This window comes from Clarias gariepinus, chromosome 9 (genome assembly GCF_024256425.1).
Source record: "Clarias gariepinus isolate MV-2021 ecotype Netherlands chromosome 9, CGAR_prim_01v2, whole genome shotgun sequence".
NCBI lineage: Eukaryota > Metazoa > Chordata > Actinopteri > Siluriformes > Clariidae > Clarias > Clarias gariepinus.
The window spans coordinates 18,812,999-18,839,744 of NC_071108.1; the positions used below are offsets into that span (position 1 = coordinate 18,812,999).

A 26,746-nucleotide genomic window follows, 5' to 3' on the forward strand; every position below is an offset into this window, starting at 1 on the left:
AATGGGACCAGATTAAGCCTGGACCTTTATTCCATCAACCTTCCACAAGAGTGCCACTACTATTAAATATGTCACGTCTGAGATGAGGCCAAAGTAATGAAATAGGAGCCGGTCCTTTGAGATGAGATGGTTTTACAATTGTTGCATGGACTATGAACCCTTGCTAAAGAATTTAGATAAAGAATAAACCAAAAATGTGGCCCAGGGAATTACTGCTGAGCATTTACAATCTTCTATTTTTTTTTTTGGTAGTGCTATTAAAGTTTCCATCGTATTAGGCTGTTTTTATTTGACCATTTCCCACATTATTCTTACTATTGAGTTAGGACATATGATTTCCTTTTGTCCCCCAATAATTACAAGGCCAGGTTGTAAAGCAAAGAGGCTTTATTGAGCATGCAGCAGCATTAGCAGCACTTTAGCTGTTCTTTCAAATCCATAATAGAGCATCCATGCTAGCCAAAGTCAGTATGTCTATTTTCTGAAGCCAGCTGTTTGTGCTTCATTGTGGGTCATTGATTGCATCGCTTCATTGACTACACCATGCACTGCTTACAGAGAAATATAAAAATTAGATATAGCCAACTAAACAGCCAGGCATTTAAAAATGTGCTGAGATAAAATAGTCCAGTTGTCTGAAAAACAAAATGCATTCGGATTTGTGCTTCTTTAACAGACGAAAATATCGGTTTGGGTTAGACAGCCATTTAACTGACCAAAGCTCTTCAGCAAATTATTCGATGCATAGCAGAAAGGAGAAGTCCATTGCATTGTCACGCTGTCAATAAGAGCAAAATCCATCACTCAACTTTGCTACCTTTAGTCACGATCCTAATCCTTTCCTAAATCCGCCATAATAGTCCCAATAATCTCTGGCTCAGTGCGGCAGAAGATGGTTTATTTACTATAGCACCAATTCTCTTCACAAATGATAGACTGCCATTAACTGTGCACCATCAAAAAATCCAGATTAGCATTTGCCATGGAAGTGCAATAAAATGCATAGTACTGGTCAGAAGGGGATTAACAGAGAGGACAAGTTTTGGGGTTTTGGTGCATGTTGGGCTTCTCACCATCTCATGACTATAAGATGATTTGGTCAAAAAAAAAACTGCAACTGGACATAAAAAGATTCAAAAAATTTTTACAAAAGAACTACAAACTCAGCCCTGGACAATAAAAAAAAGGTCAATAAAATAAAATTGATTTTATTGTTGAAAGCAAATAGTGCTCTGAACATAATATACTTACACCAGCAGATATTGTTTTTCTTCCAATATCTGCTATTGCAATAAATAAACTTATACGGATTTTATGATCGATTAATACAAAATAAGACAAAAAGACAGAAAGACAGTTTTTTTATTTGTTGCTATCTAAATACTTTATGTATCTAAATACTTTATGTAATGTTTTTGGAGGTTGTTGATCTCAGACACACAGTCCATAAAACCAGCATTACACGAGGATGTTGGTTTAGAAGGAGAGGTGAGACTAAGGCTGCAGTGGTAGCTCAGAGGGTTTAAGGCACTAAGTTACTAATCGAAGGGCCAGCAGTTCTCCAGCCCCAGCACCTCCAGGTTGTCATTGTTGGGCCCTTGAGCAAAGCCCTTAACCCTATCTGCTCCATGGGTGTTGTATCATGGCTGACCCAACTCTCTAACCAGCTACACTGAGAGATGCTGAGAAAGGATTTCACTGTGCAGTAATGTACAGTGAAACCTCGGATTGTGAGTAACACAGTTTGCAGGCGTTCCACAAAACGAGCAAAGATTTTTAACATTACATTACATTTTGACTTTGAAAACGAACAAGTATTGGTTTACGGGTACCGAGTATCATGTATGCGCTTCTTGTTTTGACACCGAGCGTCACATGATAACAACTGAGCCGAGCTGGGTCTTAGTGCTCGTCTCTCACTGGTATAATCAACATCCGTAAGCGTGTGTACTGTTTACTATAACACTGTGACCATGTGTGTGTGTGTGTAAAACATTTTATATTTTGTGTTTGTGAGTGCGTGTATCCAGTGCGCTTGCACTGTTTCTTATAACACACATGTGCGCGCGTGTAAAGCAAAAAAACGTCTCGTTAGAAAGGTAAAAGATCCATTTTCTCCTTCTCTGTTTTAGCCTGTTGTTATCTGTGTGTGCGTGTAATTTGAATAAATTGAGTTTCCATTATTTCTTATGGGAAACTTTGCTTTAATTTACGGGTGTTTTGGAATACAAGCCCGCTTCCGGAACAAATTATTCTCGTAATCCAAGATTCCACTGTACTGTATATGTGACAAATAAAGGCACATGGTTTAATTCTGATTTATTGATCAGATTGTATTTGCATGTCATGACAGTTCACATTCAAGTGCCTTTTAACTGACTTATGAGAACTGTCTGTCCTCTGAAATGCTGTGTATTGCACATCAATACTTCTTTGCTCACGTTATCTGGGTTAAAACATCTGTGCAACTATTTATTAATTTTAAACAATAGATGAAATTTTTTGATTGTGTAAAGCTGCTTTGCGACAATGAAAATTGTTAAAAGCACTATTTTGTCGGTCAGTCTGTGTATTTGCTAAGGTCCAGAAGAAGAAAGCCAGATAGCTCGCTTTAGCTGTTTAAGTAGCTATTGCAAGCACTGCCTAATGACATCATCGCTCTACACATGCGCAGAGGTAAAAAAAAAATAAAAAAATCACAATAATCCTGTCCGATCTGACCATTTTCATTCAAGTCGCATGACCGCATATTTGATTTCTACCCAGTCTAGGAGCACATATAAAAATGACATAGATCCAATCTGAAAAACATCCGATTTATGCGTTTAGGTAGCCTTAAAAAAATCTGATCGGTGTTGCGTTAGGGAAAAGAAAAAATCATAATTGAGTCACTCCAGGCTGGTAATGTAAAGGTTAAGGGTGTCACGATTTCGATTTTAAATCGAAATCGATCGAAATTCATGCCCAATCTCGATTATCGAATCAAAAAATGGAATCGTCGATGCTGCCACGCCCCCATGTCACGTCAGCTTGGTTTGCCAAGCGAAAAAAAACACGCTTGTTGAAGTGCTGCGAGTCAACCTAACAGCTACAACAGCCAAAAGATAGCATGGCAACTGCAGACGCAGGAGACCCGTCGACAGAACTTGAACCCCCTCCTCATTCACTGAAGTCGGCGGTGTGGAAGTATTTTGGATTTCCAGTGAGTTATGTTGACAACGTTCGTGTTGTCGACAAAAAAACACAGTTTGCAAGCTCTGCTATGTACGTATACCCAATTATTCCACCGGCAGCACGACTAACATGGCAGGGCATCTCCGCAGGCACCACAAAAACATAGATTTGTCTGTTAAACCAACAAGTGTAACACAAAAGACTCTCCCGTCTTTATTTGGAATAAAACTTCCAAGTAACTCAACACGTGTAAAGGCAATTACAAGCGCGGTAGGAGTATTTATAGCCGCGGACATGCGACCTTATTCAGTGGTTGAAAACTCCGGTTTTAGGCATTTAATTAGTGTGCTAGAACCGCACTCCGAAATCCCAAGTAGGACGCATCTCACAGCTACGGTGATACCCTCCATGTAGAATTATGTGAAGGAGAAAGTTATTGAAGGTCTTAGCAGTGCACATTTAGCAGCCTTGACTACAGATCGCTGGACCTCCAGAGCAACACAGAGCTTCATGACTGTCACAGCGCATTACATTAATGATGACTGGGAAATTCGAAATCCAGTACTTCAAACCCGCCCCATATATGAAGCTCACACAAGTGAACATTTAGCAGAAGTGCTGAGGGAAGTGGTACTGGAATGGAAGTTGAACAGGCGAAATGCAACCATTCCTGTGCCAACTGATAATGCAAAGAACATTGTCAATGCCTCACATGCAGCTGGATTGTCTCCACACATTGGATGTTTTGCCCACACTGTGAATCTGGCCTCCCAGAAGGGTTTGGGAGTAAACCAGATTTCCCGTCTTTTGGGCAGAGTCAGGAGGGTGGTCACTTTTTTCCACAGAAGCACCACTGCAGCAGCTGTCTTAAAGTCAAAACAAGACATGCTTCAGCTTTCTCCTCACACGCTGGTTCAAGATGTCGTTACAAGGTGGAACTCCAGCTATGACATGATCACACGCTATTTAGAGCAACAAGCTGCTATCTATTCTGCACTTGCAGAAAAAGACATTTTAAAAAATGCTAAAGACCTCATCACTCACTCTGATCAAGATGTGACTGTTCTGGAAGATGTATGTCAGGTACTGAAGCCCCTGAAAACAGTTCCAACCTTGATGAGTTCCGAACAGCAGCCTACTGTGTCTATGGTCATGCCCCTACAACACACCATCCCGACATCTTTGGAACACAGTGACACAGATTCAACAATTGTAAAGGATGTTAAATCTGCTATAGAGGCAAGTGAAAGAGTGTTCTCAACAGCTGGGGACATTGTGACATCTCAAAGAGCAGCCCTCTCCACAGAGAATGTGGACATTCTCATTTTCTTAAAGAAGAACATGAAACTATATAAAAAAAAAAATCTGCCCATATAAATGTAAATAGTTAATCTTTTTGACAGTATTTTTGCAATATTTTTAGCAGTTCTCTTTTCATATTCCTCTCTAACAAGAACTTGAAACTGCTATTTTTTTTTTGTGAACTTAAATGTCATCATCTGTGAAGAAAACTGCAGTTACAAAAGAGAAATTAGATGGCAGGTTATTTTGTATAAGTTTCCAATTGACTGAAGATATAAGTTATTGTTCCATTATATTGTTAATAAACATTTTGAATTTGACAATGTCGTGCGTGGTACATTGCGAACAAAGGTCAGATATTATTATATTGCATAAAAGTCTTAAAATGGCATAGCTTGTGCTTTCAAATTTGTCTTTTTTAAATCGAGAATCGAATCGAACCGTGACTTTAGAATCGAAAATGTAATCGAGACGAGGATTTGGAGGATCGTGACACCCTTAGTAAAGGTAGGCTTAAAGAAGCAGAATAGTTGTCAGTCTTCATACACATGGTACCAAAAAATCCAACTTACCAGTGAAGATTTGACTAATGCTGTATCTCCAGGTAGCAGTTGATCTAAATGCCTCCACACAAAAGTAGTCTGGGCTGTGTGACAAGCCTTTCTACTTACTGTCACTCTCTCACTCGCAGTACCATGGTGAGCTTGTTCCTGATGAAAGGAATCTATTCAGTATAGCAGTTATTTACAAGTTGTTTGGGAAATGTAAGATCTATAAATATTCTTTATAGCTTTTTAAAAAATTTACTGTCCTCTCACTGTCCTAGAATGGACTACCAAACATGACTACATGAGCAGTAGTGAATGCTTTGCCATGCTTTTTCAAATAGTCCTACAAATGAAGCAAAACTGATTGTTGCTTTGTGCCTGCACAAAAATCACATAATTTGATGTTTTTGTGATTTCTCCCATCAAGTTTTTACATGTTTTTTTTTTTTTTTTGCAACTGTTCATTTGAACCACTCAGCAGCAGCACAAATCTAATTGCTTCAAGACACCTTTACTCACAGCTGGAGGTATCATGACTCTTTGTGACCACAATAGACAGCAAGCATCAGTTGGGTGGAATCTGGATTTCCCCCTCTGATCACTGCATACACCAGCATGACAGTACCAGGTCATTCATAGTGTATAGGGGTGTAATGGTATGAAAAGGTCTTGGTACGGCATGTACCTCTGTTTTGAAGTTATGCTTTGATTATGTTTTCAATTTAGTCAAGAGAAAAAAAAGACATGACATTTATTTATTCTATTCATTTATTATAGGTTGTACAAATATACATTGGTGAACAGCAGCAAACTGGGATTAATTTCATAAACACATGGAATGTGGGGAAAACTGGAATATGTTTCTTACTTTAAAAAGAATGGGGGAAGAAAACTACATCTAGGTGTCTAGGCTTAAGAATCATTTAAGAATAAGAAATAACATCATTATTTATGGCAAATAGTGCAGACAATGCACATTTATTTATAGAATATTTTTCAGATTTTCAGATATTTGCATTATGCGGTGCTGGGGATGGCATTGTTACTTCTTTCTCAAAGTAGGGAGTTTGTCTTGCATGATATAAAAGACAACCACAACACAAGTCTGAGCATTTAAAGCTGAGATTATTTAATCAACACGGCTGCAGAGAGCCTCAGAAGTAATGCTGAATTATAGTTTTGTTGACTTTTCAGATATGTACAAATTTCATATCTCTGAAGAAATATTCAAATCTTTTTCTATAAGTAGCTGTTATAAGTAAATACTACCTCAGTGATGTGCTGCCTGATCCATTGATTTTAACTTTATCCATTGAGGGAATCCCCAGCACTAGTTAAAGATAGCGATATATTTACTCGGATCACAACATGCACCAAACCACACGTCCTGTCCCGAATGATATGAATACAAATACACATACCATTACACCCCCTATGGTGTACCATATTACTTTGGCTGCAGTGACATGGGCATTTTTAAAAGAAGTAGAATAAGTCCTCCCCTTTCTACTCAGCATGGGTTACAAGTAGGAGAAGTTTGGAGAGAAACACAGTTTGTACAGGACATTTTAAAAATACTGAATATATGAGAGAGAGAAGGCCAATCTGTTTATTTTTAATGTGTTCTCCTGGCTTTCGATGCATGATGACCTTACAACCACGCTCTATCCATTAGTGCTTTTTAGCATCTGGACTGTCAATCAGACTCTGCTTTCCAAGATACATGCTTTGTTTGCCATTGACATGCACATTTACAATTTCTACAGTCTTGACTCTTACTGCACAAAAGTATTCTTATGTAGAGAACTTCTTCACATTGCAGTGCAAACTCCTCAGTGCAATTTTCAGATGCAATGAGCTGATAAACCTCGGTGGTGGCTAATTCCATGGACATAGTTAATTCCTTGGAATTGTTGAAATCAAGTGCATTATCTGTTAAGTATCTAATTCACAGTGTCTCATTGCTCAGAAGAAACTGACAAAAGCGAAATTTAGTTCACAGATTACAAATGTCTACTGCAAAAAAAAGGCAAGAAATAAAGCATTAAGCATATTGTTAAGTTTTTGGTCCAATAAAACACATGTGATTTGACTCTCAGAAACTTGTACTAGAGGAATGAACATCATTATTCCAAAAGAAAATAGATAAATAAATGATCGTGAGAACTGTCGTCCAACTATAGACTGTGGAGGCCATTGTATTTATCTCCATTTGTACGATCGTAGTAGGACCTCTGGTCAACATTCACACACACTATGGGCAATTTGGAAACACCAATTACCCTAATCTGCACGTCTTTGGACTGTGGGAGAAATCTGGAGGAAACCCACCAAGCACAGGGAGAACATGTAAACTCCACGCACACAGACCTGACATGGGAATCAAACCTGGTTCCAAGAGGTGCAAGGGTAACCACGAAGCCAACATGCCGCCATAATGCCCAATATATTGCTCCAAAACCTCATAAAATATTTGGTTGGTGTTTAAATCTAACGTGTGAAGGCTATAGCATATATTTTACATAATTTAAATTCCCATTGATCCCCTGTGAGTTGTGGATTGGGAGGGTGGGGTCTTCCTAGAAAAGACTACACCCACTGCAATAGCCAGATTTCATAGAAGGATGAGGTGATCACATTTGGTATTTATTTGCATGAACCCAAAGCATCCTAGCAATATGCCTCTTTTCAGTTCTTATTTATTTTCATATAATTTCCAATTATATGAATACTATGCACTTATATAAACGATTCTTGTACCAAACATCTTCATCTACAGTATAAGCCTTACTCTGCGCTGATCCCCATGACACGTAGTGATTATGACTTATATCCATAGGGGCCTACCGTTAATTTGTACTGTCCTGCTTTTGCATTTCATTTCATGTGAGGTCATACATAAGTGGGTAAGAGAAGGGGATGAAGAGACAATTTGTCAGGACAGATGATGAAAATAAAAATAAGTGCTTCATTAGGTTAAAAGCCCTGTCATGGCCCTGCAGTATGGCTGTGCTCCCAGAGGACTCCAGTGCCACAGGAAATGCCAAAGAACCCTTGGTTAGAGACATCATACAACATGACTACTATTGTTACTAAAATCTAGCATCATGTACACTTTTTTTTTAGTAAGAGACATGTGCTGTATCACTGTAGGCTTTTCTGCGTTCCATTTAGGTACGGTATAAATAATTACAGTATGGTACACCACCTACCATGTAAGTAACTAGTATATGATGATGATTCAAATGCCTTAAGAATAACAACATGATCATGTGTACTGAGCAGGAAAAAAGTAAAAATTTAGCCCCATCCATATTTCTATCCAAAAGGGTAGAAAGTACAGGTATACCATACATAAATGCATAAAGTCTACAAAAAAAAAAAGTGTGAGCACTACTTGTAGACACTATAAAGGTTTACATGCAGTAACAGAGAACATTTACCTTCTTTTCAAGCTGGAAAAAACATGTCAGTTTTAACAATAAATAAATAAAGAAAGATGAGTAAGATTTATTGTCCCATGTTGCTGCTTTTACTTGGCATACTGTAGATCTGAGTACACTTCACCTCAAGGCTTGGTACGTCTGAGTGTGAGTGTGAGCACTCTGTACCGTGCCTGGATCTACCTGGAAAGGTGGTCTCAGGAGCGATATGGTGTACTCTGGTACAGATCAAATCGGGTATGATGGCTAACTGTACGGAAACACAGATAGGCTATTTATAATGCAAAGTCATCAACAAAGCCTGTTTCCTCTGAGATCTGCACATTCCGATCTCATCCTCTGAACCACGTGCAGCTACATTACTAATGTGAAAGCTGTCCAGTGGGAGGGTAGGGAAAAGGAGAAATTGTACTCAAGCACAGTACAAAGCAATCACGCCTGGTGGGAAAACAGCCTGGAACACAAACGGGCCTGTCAATCATTCCAGACCCGTACGCTGATCAGCTCAGCTATAGACCCAAATGACTGCTCTTTTGGCAACTTCAATGTGAAATGTAGAATTCTTACACAAAATGCATAAAGTCTACAAACAAAATTATCTCCTGTTTTTTATCCTTTCTTTTGTATCATTGATCTTTTTTTTTTTTTTTTTTTTAAACTTAATTCTTCACAGGTCCTAAGGGACTGTTGGTATGTTGCTTCCTAACATATTTTTGTTTAGCCCAACAGCAGCAATTTTCCTCCTAACATGCTCATCAGAACAGCAATTTGCATTGAAGCAGTGAATCTTCCTGTCCACCAATAATGAGAGATTGGCAAGGCAAAGGAAAAGCCCACAAGCTAATGCTAAACACAGGCTGGGTTTTAAAGTGTAATTAGAGAGTAACGCACAATCATCCTAAGTGTGTGTGTGTGTGTGTGCGTGTGTGCGTTGCCATCCACACATTTGCTCTGCTTAAAGACAGAGGAGCTATCCGGTGGGTGTGTGCTGGTGTGGTGTAATTGCTTAATTCTTATTGATTATAAAAGAGTAAGTTTTCTATTTAAGTAACAGTCATTTCTGTTTTTTCTGTCTATCAAACCTTTTAGTCAATCGTTCTGTCTTGGTCCACACAAACACAGACACACACGATCACATCTTCTGACGTCAGGGGTTACTCAGAGGCTGTGGCAGGAGGCAGCCCGGTACACAGTCTATCTGTCATTTTTCCAGGGAAGTGAGGGACAGCAGCCCTTTGGCATGTAAAAGAGCAGTGACAAACATAAGTTGGAGAGGCGATTTTTGCTAGTCTATGGAACAGGAGCCGATTTAATAAAAAGCCACAGTTTAAAGGACAAGAAATTGAGAGGTGAAACCCCTCAAAAGCCAGACAGAATTGAAGAGCTATCATATTAAAAAAGCAGCCTCGGTCCTACAGTTCTGAGACAGCATCCTGAACTAGGGAATTTAATGCATGTTACCCAGACAAGGGTAAAAACCTATAACACATATAATTATATCAAGTATGTCATGAAATCTGCAATGTTTTAACAAAGACAAAGCCATTTCTAGGGTATAATTTTGTCTGATGGTAATTATGTCACACGATTCCAAAAATGGACAAAATGGAATGGACAAGAGATCTGAGCACCCCTAAACAGCATTCTACCCTGTGGTCTTGCTACGCAACTAATATATCCCTCTTTCATAGATAATTACTCACAGCAGGAAAAAAGTGCATTTCCTTAATGATGAGCCTTTGGAACATACTAAAGGACATGGACGGCAGGAGATGGGCATGACTCCATGCTTCCCACCAGATGGTGTGTAATCTGGATAGAGACTGGGGTCACAAAGCAAACGCTGCCGTCAGACTCTGAACACAACCAAATGAAACAAAAAAATTAGAGTCAGTGTTGTGTTTGCTTGCCTTCGATTTCTCTGTTTTAGGGAAACGGAAACAGGGGCTACTTTATACATAACACATGAAACATAAAAAATAGGAAGTGGGATACATTTTCACTGCTGTTTATTTTAAACTGCAAATACCTTCTACATTTCACAGGAGGCTGCCTAAGTCCGTTCAATTTATCTGATAAGCCCAAGTCCTTAGCATATCCTTTCCATACTTATTTATGTAAGGCAAGTAACAACTCCGCTCCATTTGAACTGAGTTGCACCCCCTGGCAGGAAGATCCAGGATTCCTGTTTACCAAAGGAAATCACTGATACAACAATAAACTGTTGCAAGCGCATCTCTCTGGTTTGGCACTTGATATTTCCATTCACAGAGACACATTTCTAATGTAGGCATTTGTAGTGCTGTTTAGGAAGCTGTTTCCTGAAGGCCTACAAGGAACACAAACAGGTTCCAAGAAAAATCCTCTGAATAAGCAGAAATAAACCGAAAAAATGTCATCTACTAAATTTGACTCAACGAATGAATGGGCCTCATTTCCATTTTTGGTTCGGATGAATGCATTGTGCTCGTGTTTGCTGCCAATTTTCAGAGAGTCTTTTTTTTTTTTTTTAAATACGGGGTTGTTTCCACATATGTACTGTAGGTAGGACAGTTCTTTCACTTTTATTTTGTGCTGCGTGATGCCCTGATTCCTGGTCCTTCCTGGGCAGCTACGTGCCTTTTCTCACTTCTGTGATGCTTGTGTATTTCTGAGGATCACTGGTGCAGCATTAAGCATAAGAGCATTGAGATAGTTTTTAAAAGATTTGGTTTGTTTTTTATCACTCTTTTATAATTGAAAAATATAATAAAAGGTAAAGCAATAAAAATCCTGTTTTTATAAATTTTATTGCTATAGTGGCAGTAGTAGTGGAAGTGGTCTCGATATTATAAAAAACTTGGGCCTTTGTAGGACACTCACAAACATTGTTGGATATTTAAAATATAAAATATATATTTAAAATATTTTCATTGTTGTTATTTCTATGACGTAAATTAAGGTTAGCGAAGTTCCCATAGATGGATGGATAAATAGATAGAATAAATACATTTAAAAATATTAATAAATGAAACATAAAAATGCAAAAATACTTATTTTCTACAAATATGGTTTTTTTTCTTGATTCTGGTAGTTATTAAATGTGGTTCTTCACCTGATTAAGGGATGAATCTGAATCTCATTCATGAACATTACTACACTTGTATCTCATTTCTTTTTTTTCCCTCTGCTGTGGAGAACCTGTGATTTTTGCCCGTTTTTTCCCTTATTCTATTTCATCTCTCTGGTAGCCGATTTTGGGACAGAGTGAATGGTTAAAACAATCATAAAACCCACCATCCCTGCTATGGCAAAAAAAAAAATAGTGCAAGTTTTCCAAAAGGTGCACCATATTTTTTTAATCCATGTACCATGGGAACCAGCAGTAAAGAAGATATAAGATTGGGGTGACTGTGAGATCAGCTCCCTCTTACAGCATTACTGGCATCACTGGGTGCAGTTCAAAGAAAGCTGGAAATCACAAAAGCGCAAAGGTTATCCTGGCCTGCTTCTGCAAAGTCTCTTACTCTTACACGGCCAGCATCAAACAGCATGCGAGAGCCTTTAATTAAACTCGAACAGCGGCATCCGTCTAGCCTAACTGTAAACATATAATGCGTGATTTTGTTTCTTAAACCTTATGTAGATATAGAAGTGTAGTGCAAGAACCACATAGAAAAAAAACAAATTCTATTCACTTTTATCACATTGTAAAAGTTACATTGATCGGTCATTCAGAGGAGCAGGTAACGACACAAGAGTGTTTAAACAAGGGAGAACAAAGGAAATCAATTTGTCCTTCCTTAATGGTGCACTGCCTTTTTCATGCAAAAGGACTGTGATTCAGTGCATCTGTCAGAACCTGAACCACTGATTTGCCTCTTTTCGAATACAGCCTTGTTTTTTTTATAAAATGGTGTTTCAGCTCAATGATCATTAAAGGTTAAAAAGTTATCGGTAAACATACCACTACAGCTATGCAGCTGCTGCAAGCCTCTGCCTGAAGCCACCTAAATCTGACCACGCCACCAAAAAACAGAGCTATGCACTGTGTTCAAGCCCATGTACTGAAAACTCAAAACCTGGTTATCACCTAGACAAAAGAGGTCTTCCAAAACCTGCCATGGCAACACAAAGTGCCAAGCAGCTCGTTTCTCATTGGCTTCTGTATGCTGTCTGGAGGTTAGGCGACTGTTTTAGAAGGCGGCGCTTAGTGGTTGGTAAAAAGCTTTAGCGTTGCGTGCCAAGAGCCATCAGGGGAAAACATGACAGTGAAAACTCAGCACCATGTGATCACGCTAACCCCCTCTTTCCCTGGACGTCGGGCACTTATCAGCAAGCTGTGGCCCTCCACCATCCCCCAAAAGTCAGCTATCATTGTACTGTAAACTCAAGCAAGCGTGAGAGAAGGTCTGGTGATGGCCATGAAATGTGCCGTGAAATTCAGAAAGCGAAAGCCGAAAAAATCCACAGCACCAAAAGTGTTTTTGGTTTACTTTCGATAACAGTCTTGCAAAACTTAGGGAAAAAAAAAAGTCAACCTAACATTAAATGGATTAGTAGCAATTAATAGAAATTATATTTGTGTATTTCACATTCCTGTCTAAAAATAAGTAACAAACAATAGGAAAGCAGCATATTTATACAAGCAAGTGGTAAATATTTTTCTACGATAATATGTTGTAATAAAAAAATAGAAAAATAAATTAGGACAAACAAAAAACTAAAAAATAAAACTTAATCCGACCGTTTCTAAAATATATTGTCATATTATAATTATCGTATTATGTCAAGCTACATAAAAAAAATTCAACCAATTTATTATAAATAAACATTATGATCTAAATATGATGAGGAGTATAATTCGTTACACTCTGTGTCTGAACATTCTAATAAATATGCTCGTGGGGAAGCACTGAGAGGAAGATTTCTTCAATTACCATCACAGCAAGAGCAGGAAAAATAATCCATAACTACTCAAGGCGGTTTAATTTCCAGCACAGAGCACTGGACTGAAGACACGCAACTATACAGACACCTGAACATCCAAGACCAGGTCTCAGGTTTAATGTCACGTGAATTTAGTTGAGAAGTTAGGAGGACTAGATTTTATACACTGGCTTGCTACAGTAATATGTCAGATATTCTGCAGGGGTAACAAAATAAATTACCAATCAAATAAATCCTAAAATTGTAATTTACAACATCATATATTTTATCATGTAAAATGACAGCACAGACTTATAAATTCATACAATCAGAATAAGATCTAAAATATAAGAACATTATTCATGAAGCACAATAAAAATTATAACAAATATACTAAATATAGGACATCAGGAAATCTATTACAATAATTAGTAACGAATGGTAGCAAATAGTGACGGATTAATAACAAGTCCTGAACACAAGAGTGATCACAGCTTAGCACGAGTCACTTAAAGCGGTAAAACTAACTGACTCATGAAGGTGCTCGGACTAAGAGTACACTTATAAATCCTTTTTATACATGTCATGGACAGGCAGAGGCTAATGCCTCCATCAAATGGCTTTATGACTATACTGGAGGGATTCAAGATACCATGAAAGCGTCATAAAAAATCAGTTTGCGCAAAGTGCTTTCCCTGGACACCTTAATTGTGCAGAATATGTCTACCTCACTCCTCCATAGAAAAATCCCCTATTTAATTGCCAGAACTTTTAAACTTTGGTAATATAAAATAGTTTTGTCTTGCTGTATTTATGTCATTAATAATGCGGATGTTTGTCTAATGTGACTTAAAACATGTATAAAAGCAAACACTTATAAACACTTATAAATATAATAATTTAATAATTGACGCATATTTGTGAATTTATTTCTAAACAAAAGTGTACACGAAGTCATGACAAAAAAATAAAAATAAACTTTTAAAAATGCTTGCAGGAAAAATGCTAGGAAAATGCCGTGTCATCATGGCTATGTCAGCTTTCAATAGCTACAGAATATTATTTAGCTTTTTATCATTTTGATGTTCACTATTATCCTAAGATTAACTGTGTACAACCTTTCGATTATAATGTTACCTTATTCACCAGATTTGGAGGCAAGAATTAAACAATTAAGGTTTAGCAGTGCCTCATATGCACACACACGTAACTAAATATTGATGGCCTTTGTTGTTAGGGACAAAGAAAATCTTTCTCGTTTGCTGTATGATTTAAGCAACCGGGGCTCAGCTTTGTGTTCACTGAGACTATTGTTCATGTTCATGCCTTAATATGGGATGCTAGAATGAATTCAACCAGTAAATCTCTGGTTTGGGAAAGCGTAGCCCTTTTATAAAATGAGCATTAGTCAGAGAAAATTGAATGAACTTAATTAAGGGATAAAGAATAATCACAGGGTTTAACGTTTAAGATTCCAGAACTGTACAAAAGGAAAATAAAAGAAAGAATTTTCAGTTGAATTCTGTATGTTGTTGTTTCTTGACCAGTTTGTACTGTACACTTGTTTCTTCATTTAATAAAGATTATCAAATATTTTATTTTCATAAATAGTCATTATTGTTTAATTCCATAAATGTCGATTCATGTTAACCTTTCCATGCAGGGCAAAAGAATGTATAAAACACATTATTATTATTATTATTATTATTATTTTATTATTATTATTATTATTATTATTATTATTATTATTATTTTATTATTATTATTATTATTATTATTATTATTATTGTTATTTAATGTCTCTTTTTCCTTTCAAAAGCCTGGTAAAAGGAATATACTAACAGTATTAAAAAAAAAGATAATAAAATAATAGAACAGTAAAGAAAATAAAGAAAAGTTACAAATTAAACCGACACTGTAGCTTTTGTAACCCATTAAGACTATACCTAAATGGAAAATATTTTATTCGCAGAGTTAATTGTGGAAAAATCCACTCCGTGTTCATGTGGGCTTAAAGAATGCTTTTAATTTTTTAGGAAAAAATCTAATTAATAACAGTTATTTGGAAGCAGTGAACTCATTGTTCTTTCCAGTTGCAACGTTCTAAATCTTGAGGGAGAGAACATTCTGGCTCGGCTCAGTGTCAGCCCTTGTTAGAGTCAGTCCTGTGTGTGATCCACCGCACGCCATCCTAGCAGTGTTCGCCTCTCACCACTGGCCCCTCCTCAGACAGCTGCACACCTACCTGCACTTTCGCTTCCTATTACTTCTGCTATTCTAAGTTTTCCACTTCTGAGCACCATCAATTATGCGCTAAAATAACACTGAGGCCCTGGCCAGCTGATTTGACATAAAGGCCGATTATGGGCGTGAATAATTTAGATACCTTCGTGCCATGTGGCTCTCGCTCTCATTACCGAAGCGGGGCATTTTACTACTGATGTACTTCCAGAGCATGACGTGAAAAATGTCCAGTACCATCATTAGACCCTCACCAAATCTCAACAACATCACATTTTGGTAGTCTGATGGAAAGTGTTTCACTGTTGGATGCTTCCAAGTTTCACTTTGTTATTGAGGAACTGTGGAAAAAAAGACACTGTCCAAAAACTGTAACACAACACCAAGACTTCTTAACTCATAAATGTAAAAAACAGGCAAAACATTAAATGTGGTTTCTGACTTTTCAAAATATTTTAAGATGTTGGAAAAACGTTCCGTACGTTTAATTTTACTCAGGAATGCAGCGTATCCAAAATGGTGGCAGTGCACGCCATAAAAATATTACGCGTCTCACATTAACCATGCAACAAATAAGCCCTAGTGTTTAACGTATCCATGCTTTGCCAACATGGCTGCCATGACCTCCTTCCTTCTGTGTTGCGTGAGAAGGTTCGCCAGAACAGCTTGTGTGTGAGATCACAAACAGGTTTTAATATTTCATTTGCACCACCCATTCCTCCCCTCACTATCCAGCCCCATCCATCTCCCTAAGATCCCGCTTTGGTCTGAGCAGTCCGGAACAAGAAAATGCTCTCTCCCCCGTCTCACGCCTGATCTCACCATCTGCTAATTATCTCACTGAGCATATCATCCCCACTGCATGTCCTACTGACACTTTTATTCTCCAAAATAATCAAAGCCATGTGACCAAATTGTGGATATCAAATTTTATATTAGCTTATATGGACATAACATTTCTTGCAGACCCCACGGTTTTGTCCCTAATGCTGTTTAAAAGACATTAACACAACACTTTTCCTCTTCTTTTGTGCCTATATATTACAGTAATCTGTCATTTTTGTCTTCTCTCTAAAAATGCCTTCTATTTCATCTGACAAAGGATAAATGCCAATAAAAAACATTAGGTGAAGAAAGAAATAAAATTATTATAACTATAAATATATATATCTGTCTATGGCAATTAAATCATTTCTTGCGGTTGTTGTTAATTGTTGCTTCTTATTCTTTAAGATGAAATGGTCTTAAAGACACACTGACCACAGTTATATAAATCAGCAGTAAGTCAACGAATCCCTTCCTTTTTATCTTAACCTAAATGTCAGTCAGCTGATGAAATTTTGCAAAGGGTGCAAGTTCCCCATGCAATTTATTCGGCACACATGAACATGACAGACAAGAGTCTGTGTATGACATACAGCAGTTGGAAGGAGGCCTGGATCCTACTGGTGCCCTTAGAAAGACAGCACATGTCTCATGAAGATAAAATGCTGTCACTGGTAGCAGGTGAGCGGAGAGCTGTGCTGGGGTTACCACTCTTTCGCCAAATCCTTTTCAGTACATTTAACTGCTCTTCGCTCACATCTGAAAGATCTATTCAGCTACAAAAACTGTTTCAAATAGTATAGCAGCTGCAATTTACAGTTGTGGCTTGCATTTTGATACCATATAGGTTATTTTTTCGCAGGTTTTCCTATTCTTTTTGGCAATATCCTTACAACAATAAAAAGGCTGGAAAGTTGCTGATGGCACACAGAAGATTATAATATTATTTTAGTATGACTCACGATACATTTGCTTTGATTTGCTGCCAGTTTTAAGCTCAGTACATTTTAGACTTCAATTTAAGCTTGAAAAATCACCACAACCCATCAGACGTGGAATAAAACTCGACCTGCCACGTTGCCCTTTTGCACTCCAAACATATACCCACTTTTTCCATACTGAGGCAGTACTAAAGCTGAGGAAAACGCTAAACTTGCAATCAACTGGATCTCTTCAAATGAAGAGAGTTCTCAGCTTTAAGGCTCTGTGACTCAAGCAGTGTAGCCACAACACCCAGTGCAAATTTAGCCCTTTACTAACACGACACATCAGAATACCCCCCCAGTGAGTGTATTACAAAAATGTAAAGGGACAGCTATCACTGATTATGACAAAGAGACCGACAGGCTGACCTCTTTTTTCTCTGATCTTAACTCTTAATAAGCAGGGGGCAAAAGCTGAGAAGAGAATTAAACTAGATTTTAAAAGGAAATCTGTATGGTTATTTAAACAGAAGCCGTCTCTATTTTAAAAGTAATTAATTGCAATGTATTTAAACAGAGTATTTAAACAGAGTCATATATAAATAAGGCATATAGTCAAAACCTAAGGACAAAGTAGGACACTCAAAGCCGAGGCATTAAAACACTGCAGCCCAGTTTCTCCGGCGATATTTAACTCAGGAGCTTAAAGCACTCCGGGGCTCTTCTTCAAAGTTATTCTTATTTATCTCATTAGGTATTTAAGCTAATGAATTTGAATGCTGAAAGTCAGCAAAGGGGCTTCTGAGCAGAGAGAGGAGATTTTCTTACTGGACAAATAGCTGATGGGTTTTTAAGCTTGTTAGTGACTTCACAGCATTACCTCCCGAATGTGGGGGTTAGGAGGAAACATGGGGGTCTGAATCTTAACGCTGCAGTGACCCTACTGTCTGAGAGGCTAAATAAACAAGCTGCAGTCAGTCCCAGTTAACAACAACAACAACAAAAAATCCTGGATAGTATTACTAGCATTTCTAAAGGAGCCAACTGGAACATTCGAATTTTAATTCAGAGCCATAAAATCAACTGACCGTCCCGTCGACCTAAAAGGAGAATAAGACAATTAGACATATCACGTAGCATTCTCTCCAGAAAAAGGTGCATGCCTTTAAAAATGGCAGGCAGCAGGTAATTCTGTAAGCTGCAAATCTCTCCTCTGCTGTGGGAAATAGGAGATGTGACCAAAATGACGATGGTCGATATTTCCAAAAAAGATATCATCTTAATAGCCCTTTACTACAATCCAACTTGGCTTTTAGCTATTTGGGTCATTTGTGAAACTCTAGCTGCAGAAATTGTTTTATTTAATAATAAGAAAACGTAGTAAGATATATCTTCACAAGAAAATCAGGGCCAGATACAGCAACAATATGTGACAGAACACACCTCTAGCTGTCAACTGGCGACCTGCTGTCACTCCTAACAAGTCTTTACTAAGGGAAGGACAAGAAAAATGCCCTTTCATGACACCAATGCTCTTAGACATCACTTATTTTGTGTGATGCTACCAGACGTACAGTATATAAACTTCGCTGGGGTACAACACCTGCCTCTAAAAACCTGCCCTGCCTCTCTTAAACTACTGCATTCACCTCTGGCAAAAGCTTCTATCTTCCACTGTACTCTCTTTACCGTGGCACTCTGAACACTTCAAGTATTACAAGCAATGTTGCGAGTCCTTCTCTATTCAGTCCTAACCCCATCAACCACCCCCTACACCTCCCTTCTATTTCTCTAAATACATGCATACTTTCAACCCTAGCTGCCGAGAGGCGACGGAGAGAGGGAACAATGCTGGCCTTTCAGGCCGACAGAAGGATAGAGCAAGGAAGAGGGGGACCGGGCGCTAGTGTATGGGAGCACGGTCAATATTTACAGCACGTTGGGAAGTGAGCCGCTTCGGAGCAGGCTACACTTTACATCCAGAAATGTGAGTTTATTTAGCAACTTCACACTCTATGTGCCACTGTGGGTTTGGGAAGAACAAAATGAGTAATAACATTCTTAATAAATGAAAAATAATCCAGTAGCCTTGATTCTTTAATATTTGAGGTTTTGCAGCACATACTTGAATGGCAACTTCCCGAACTAATAATTTTGCTGTTTATCAAAAAAGATTGAATAAAATCAATTCCAGAAATTTTAATAGAGTTCCTCATATAAGAGTAGTATGTCATGGCTGCAGCATACTTTCCTAATGAAACGTCCTTATGGTTAGGAACGGCCAAATAGAATAGATATGAACTGTGGGTCTAAAGTGTCTCTAGTTAAGAAACGTTGTTCATGGCCTTGCAAAATGTGTGTCAGATATACTGTACAAGGGACACTTGGAATCAGAGACTAAATATATATATTTTTAAAACATTTATACTTTACTCATTCCAATTTAAGGTGATAATATGATCATCTACTACATTTCCTAACATAACTAAATCTCTCACTCCTGGTTGTTGTAATATGTAAAAGAATAAAAGTATGCAAGTAAATAGAAAACAGATTAGATCTTATGCAGTCTTTTCATCTGGTGTATGGATTATTCACCATGAGGAAAAATTTCACCTATGTACAAAGCAATAACCTTCTACCTCAAATAAATAAAAACAGTGCCGTGCTACAAAAAAAAAAAAAAAAAAAACCCATTCTCTGTATAGTTTGAAGCGAATCAGAGATGATAAAAGGGAAAGCAGCTGCAGTCCTCCAACATTCCCCCATGTGAAACTAATCCTGGGCGGGCGAAAAGTCGACTCCAGACTCAGCCACCACACTGCGTTGGCTGCACATCACCAGCCATCTTTACTCTCATTTACAGACACTACCTCCATAAAAATCATCTTACGTTTCAGGATTGGCTAAAATAGCACTTTTCAAGTTTTGAAGTTTTACATCAACCACACAAAACACATGTAACATATTTCCAAAACTGTATTCTACGTTCTACAAATAAAATGTGTTCCTTAAAACTCTGCTAAATCGTCTTTAAAAAAAAAAAACTATAGATATCATAGAAATGTTCGCTTGCTTTTTTAAGCATGTGAGATATTTAACTTTTTCTAAATTTCTATTCCTATAATGCCTCTGGCCTCAGTCCTTTGTGTTAGATATTTTACAAGCGACAGTTCAAAAGCTTTTAAAAACTCAACAGTGTTTTATTATTTCAATTCCATACAAAAGAATCAATTAGAGTTTTCTTTTTATTAGCATTTTCCAAATGATTCAATTCACTTTTACAAACCAGGCAAAGAACAGAGATGCACCAAAACTTAAAATAGAAGCAATGCTAGACCTTCTAATTAGAGAGCCAGGATCAGTATCAGGCCGATACCAGCAAAAACTGGTGTATCGGCTATCAAAAGAAAACATATCAGATATCGGATTCTGTCGGAACATACAGCGAAAAATTAAATTGGAATGGAAATATAATTTGGACAAGAAATATAATTTGGAAAATAAATGGAACCGGAAGTAAAAATATTGACATATAGAGAGTTTTTTTATTTACTTACTTTTTTTATTTTGGGGTTTGTTTATATTTTAGTAAAGTTTATATATATTTTATATATATAAATATATATAGTTTTAATATTTTAGTTTAGTTTATTTTTTTTATTATACTTATACTATATGTACATATAAACTATTATTATATCAAGTATTATTTATAGCATAAGAGTATAAGTGATTGTTCTATGAAAGAAGTCCTGAAGACAAAAAATAAGGTTAATTTTAGATATTTTTTAAGTAAACAATATGAGATTAGAATCAGGTGATTTTCAAGACATTGTCTTTATTAGTATTAGAAAAGAAAAACTCACACCATCTCTACTTGTAATGCAAAAACTTTAGTTTTAGACTTTGCTGCCAAATAAAAACATGTTTTTTAATATTGTAAAAAAAAATTATGTTGGTCTTTTACATTTTTGGGTTTGTTTATGAACCTTTTTCTGTATCAGTAATTTTAGGAAGTCACTGCAAACTCCCTGCAGCACTAACTATGTGGTTATTCAGGTTTTATGACTGTGTGCAAAGCAACTGTGTAATTTAGTTTAGTTATGATTTTGCAATAGAATGAGACGAGAACCTTCTTTCACTCTCACATAAGCTATGAAAAGCGTGGTGGGAAAACGGCAATGTTTGGGCGAAGGACAGCACAATATGTGATACCAGATCACCTTGATCAAAAATAAAACAACAACGAGTCAAACTGAATCACTTTGTACTTGAAAAGTGCTGATCTTTACACATGCATTTAAATAAAGGACTGACTGCATATGATATTTTGATTTGCAATGTGACAAAACTGCCAGAATAATATCTTAACTGTCTGTCATAAATAGAAAGAAAATATTATTTTTATCCAAATAAATGAGCTCATTTGTGACTGGATCTTTACAGAACATTCCCATAAGAAACCACGCTAACACAGTACGGCTGAATACATGTTACAGCAGTGTGAACATATGACCCCTGTGTTCGGGACCTCATTGGTTGTGAAACAAAGCCAAAAGGCTGAGACAGAGGCAAAGTAAAATCATATTCATTAATTTTCTCAGCCCAGCATGGTGTTGGGAACCAGAAAGAGTCACGGCAACTAGGGAGCAAAAGGGAGTACGGGAGGGAGGGAGAGTTTGACTGCTTCTAACCCTCTTCACTGGCCATTTCTTAAGCATGGGAAAAGTCCAAAACGAGTCCCTTCACTACAGCGTTAAGAATAGCAGTGGGAATCAGCTGAGTAATTAAAGCAGTTAGCAGCTCAGCTCTGCAGCAGAGGTGTGAGAATACAAAGCCAGCACCTGGAGGGTGCCAACAAAGTGAAGGCCAAAAAACTGTTGGACTAATAATAGATTTCTGAATATCCAAATTACCCAGAACTAAAAGCAGCCCTACGCTATTTAATAAATTTTATAATTAGCATGAACCACCAAATTACTGGTTTCTATATTTTGTGTCTATATTGTGGAGACCAAGTGGCTGACTACTGTACATCTGAGATACTCCAGACAGACACCGGACGGCTCACACAGTGCAACTTTTTCTTTTAGTCCACTCCTTATATCGCTATTCACATTGGATAACTATCTTTTTCTCACAAACATAAAAAAGTGTTACTTGTAGTGAGCATACCGTAAATATGCCAGGACTGAATCACTCCATCCTAAATCGGTCATCCAGCCATTGTTTTACAGTCACTGAGCAGTGGGCAAACATAATAACAAAGGTTTAGCTAAGAACAATTAGTGAATTCTCTGTACAGTCATAAAAAAACTACAAGTTACATTATTATTATTATCATTATTTGAATTATTATTATTATTATTATTATTATTATTTCTAATACTACTAATACTATACGGCTTTTTAGTAAACTACTGTACTCGCCAGCACATCTGGAGTAAATTGCTTTTTATTATATATATATTTGTGGACTCTAATGAAAGTGTCTATCAGCATGTGTCAGATTATACTTGACTTTGCTTTTCTGTGTTTGAACAAAAGTGGTGCATAAATAAACACTGCTCAAAGAAGTGGAGACATGCTGACCACTAAACTCGAAAAGGGGCACGCACTTACACACACACACACACACACACACACAGTAACTAGAAGGAAATTGTGTTGTTTTCTGTACATATAAGCCAATTAAAGGCCTACAGAAACAAAAAAAAAATAATAGCAAATTTAGAGTTAAAATTGAAAAATAGCAAGCAAAAATTTTTTTTTAAATAGCAAGCTTTCATCGTAGTCTCATGTAATATAACTTCTTTTCTTTTTTAACTTAAACCTGATGGCTTGCAAGAAGTGAATAAATCCGAACATATTGTACTGAACTGGCTTGAAATAACCATGATATGTTGTGTGACATAATAAAAAGAGAATTAATTAGCAACATAAAGTAAATGAAGTCTTTATGATACTGATATAAACACATAAAATACACGTTTAGTGTACACACATTATGGAATAGAGTGTAGGCTGTAGTCAGTGTAAGTTATTACAGCTCAGCGGATGGATTTCTCTCTTTTATCTTAAAACGAGTCAGTTATATTAAGGGATATTAAAGTGACTGCGCGTTTAATGCACGTGCATCAAAAGGAAAAGGGAAAGAAAATAAAATGTACCTTTGGGCTTATTGACTTTCTGGTTGTTGCATAAATTTGCAAAGTTATATTTTTTGTTTACTTTGTTTCATCGACTGTAGCGAGGCGAAGATTCGTCCATTTCTTTTGGTTGACAAAAAAAAATAAGATACGGAAACGATCTAAACTTCTAAAACATTCGATTTTTAATTACCGAATACTTCACGCGTACCTTTGTGTCGGTGTTAAAATGTTTTAATGGAAATTGTTGTTTAAAGAGCAAAGTGAAATTCAGTCACTAACCCTAAACTGATCCTCTAAACAAAGTTGACGCAGAAGATTCAATCCCACTGCGAAGTTCAAACCAACTCACCCCCGTTTCCTCTCTACTGTACTTTCACAGACTTTAACATAAGACAATTAAAACAATTAACACAATAAACACATGCCCAGGCGTTTAATGAATTAGATACATAAATATACACGACTAGACTCGATAGATGCAGGGGATGTGTATGTGAATGTCTTTAATGTTAGTGTTGTGTACTCCTGGAAAATAACAGCATGAAGTCAGGATTAATGAATGAATGGATGCTTTTTTTTTTTTTTTACACATTCGGTTTACTGCTCGTCTTTACTCCCTCCACAATCGCTGATAAACCCTCCTCGTACCTGATCAGCGAGATATCACACTTAAAAGTAAGGAATCTGCGTATAGTGTGGAAATGTGAACCACCTCTGTGCAACACTAACACTTATAACACTCCCTCACTGTACTTCGTGCTGATGTTATTTCTGTTCGTGTTGCTGGAGAAGTCAGGGCAGCGCGCGCGGTTTGAACGAACACCTAGCGTATTCAATTAACACGTGTAGATTTAAGCCGGCACCTCCGTCGTTAGATTGGCACCCAGTGTTAAATAACTGTGTGCACTACATTAGCACTGCGCAAATTGAAGCAACACAGCACATCTCCCCCGAGTGCCACCGCCGCGCGTGACCTGGACACACGCGATCTCCGCCGTGTCTACCGCTGCAGTCGCCAACGGAAAAGTTGGTTCACGCGCAGTCGGTCCGACGTGTACATTCGGGGGTGAAAAGAGAAGAAGCCCTCTCACCTGGGGTTGGTGCGGTTCCAGTAGACAGCGTAACGGTCGGCCATCACCTTGGAGCTCGGCTCTTGGCTCAGCACACACATCCACAGCAGCACACACACGAACATCACCATCTCCACTTGCAGCATCACTACAGCCGAGATCTGCGTTTTATTCCTTCCTCTAAAAGCCAGAAAAGCAGATGTGCTGCTGTGCTATCAGCTTTGCTTTCTTTCTCAGTCACGTTTCACTTGTGTTTACATCGGTGGCCTTGATGTCCTCTTCAGCGCACAGGCGGATTCGGAGAAACAAAGACAAACATAGAGTAGAAAAATGTGAAAAAATGTCCAGAAGCTTGATTATAAAAAAAAAAAAAAAAAAACACAGGCACTGTCCACCAAATAGAAGAAATTAGACGTATAAAAGCCGGGTTGCTTATTTATAAAAATCGGCCACAGTCCATGGGATGTCTGGCTTCGACTTTAAGCGCTGCGTCCTGAGTTGATCAGAGCGACCATCTCTCCCAGCAGCACCGCACACACACACATACACACACACACTCCCAGCCAGCGGCAGTGACAGCTCTCAGGAGCACACAAAACGGCCTTGTGTAACAGCACAGCAACCCTCAGAGCATGTTTCAGTCCGGTCAAATCAAAGCGAAGCTTTCCTGTTCCTGCCGCCAGACAGATGTGTCTCAGTGCAGCCTCACCTCGTGCTCGCTACGCGGGAGAAAAGAAAAGCTCGCAAGGCTGCGCGCGCGTTTACCGAGAGGAGAAAGAAACGCGGCGTCGCGCGGTGTGAGCGCTGTGGGCTAACTTTTAAACCGCAGTTCACTGCTCAAAGTCGACCTCGCTTCTGTCTCTCCTGTTTTCCCAAACACGCACTCAAAAAAAAAAAAAAAACAACCACACACTCACACTCACGCGCACACACCAACCGAAAAGTAGTGTCACGGAGGAGATGGGGAGGAGTCGCCTGGGCCGCCTGAGAATCTATCAGCTCCGATCACACCCGGAGTCCGAATGCCATTCCGGCGCGTCATGCTAATCATCACAGCACAGCTCAGTATTCAGCACAGACACTCTCTCTCTCTCTCTCTCTCTCCATCTCTCTCTCTCTCTCTCACTGCTTGTGTGTGTGTGTCAGAGTGTGAGTGGAGAAGGAGGTGGAGGCAAACCGGCGGTCATCTAGAAAGACTGATGAGAGACTGAGTTTGGGACAAAAAGCAGCAGCACTGGTCCAAATGAGGATGAGGCGTTTCGGCGGGGAGAGGGAATCACTTCTGTAACCTTGATATAATGCAATTTATAATAGGTATAAGTTCGAGAGAGATCAGTCTGTTATTCTCTACACGTTAAAGTCCATTGGTTTCTATTTTATTTTATCACAATAGGTGAGCGGACACACTGCTGCATTAATAAATAGATCTACATACTTTTGCAGTTGCACATGACTCACCATATTTTAACATCAGCGTATTTACTACCTCATAACGCATTCTGTGCAAAATTCAGTGCAGAAAATGTTGGATTACACCATGAGAGGCTCTTAACTCCGGTTTCTGGACTCTCTGGTCCACTGCACACTGGTGCTTTCCCTGCTCTAAAAAGCACGCCTGATTGGGCCAAGCAAGAGATCCCCAAGCGAGGGACCGAACGCCACTGCTTACAACTATAACTGCACTCATTTTTTTTTAAATGCAGCACTGAGTTACGAGGAAATAGAGAATACACATCCACCTACTGTACATACACTCAGCGCTACTGTAAACTGTCGTTTCTGTAGTGACTAACAATATGCTGCTTACTGTACTGTTGCACTTGTTGCGCTTAAAGCTGTTGATCTGCATTGCACATGCGCTGATCTGCGCCTCCTCGCGGAAGTCCGGTGAGGCGACGCAACGCAACTAGAACGCCCCCCAACCCCCCCAAACACACACACACACACACACACCAGAAAGAAAACATGGACGGAATCAACCTTTCTAATGTTTATGCAAAAACATGTGTACACAAACCACGTTCGGAACAGTTTGTTCACTGCTTTAACACTTCAGTTACCTTGTTGAACTGTTTGCTTTGTAGGCCCTCTGGGTGTTTCAATGCGAATTCAGTGTTAATAAAGGGGAAGACGTTAAAGCATTTTAAATGAGTTGTG

General features: G+C 38.2%; 1 protein-coding gene across 3 annotated transcripts in view; it reads right to left on the reverse strand.

Annotated features, from left to right (window-relative positions):
* Window positions 1-26,065, reverse strand: part of efna5b (ephrin-A5b) — a 93,021-nt gene extending 66,956 nt beyond the window's left edge. The window contains exons 1-2 of one of the 3 annotated variants that reach the window (XM_053504400.1): window positions 26,048-26,065; window positions 24,611-24,867 (exon numbers count right to left, since the gene is read on the reverse strand). In XM_053504400.1, coding sequence (XP_053360375.1) covers window positions 24,611-24,735 — 125 coding nt within the window. In that variant the 5' untranslated portion in view covers window positions 24,736-24,867; window positions 26,048-26,065. The other 2 variants (XM_053504398.1, XM_053504401.1) reach the window with 2 other exon arrangements.
* Window positions 26,066-26,746: the final 681 nt, after the last annotated feature.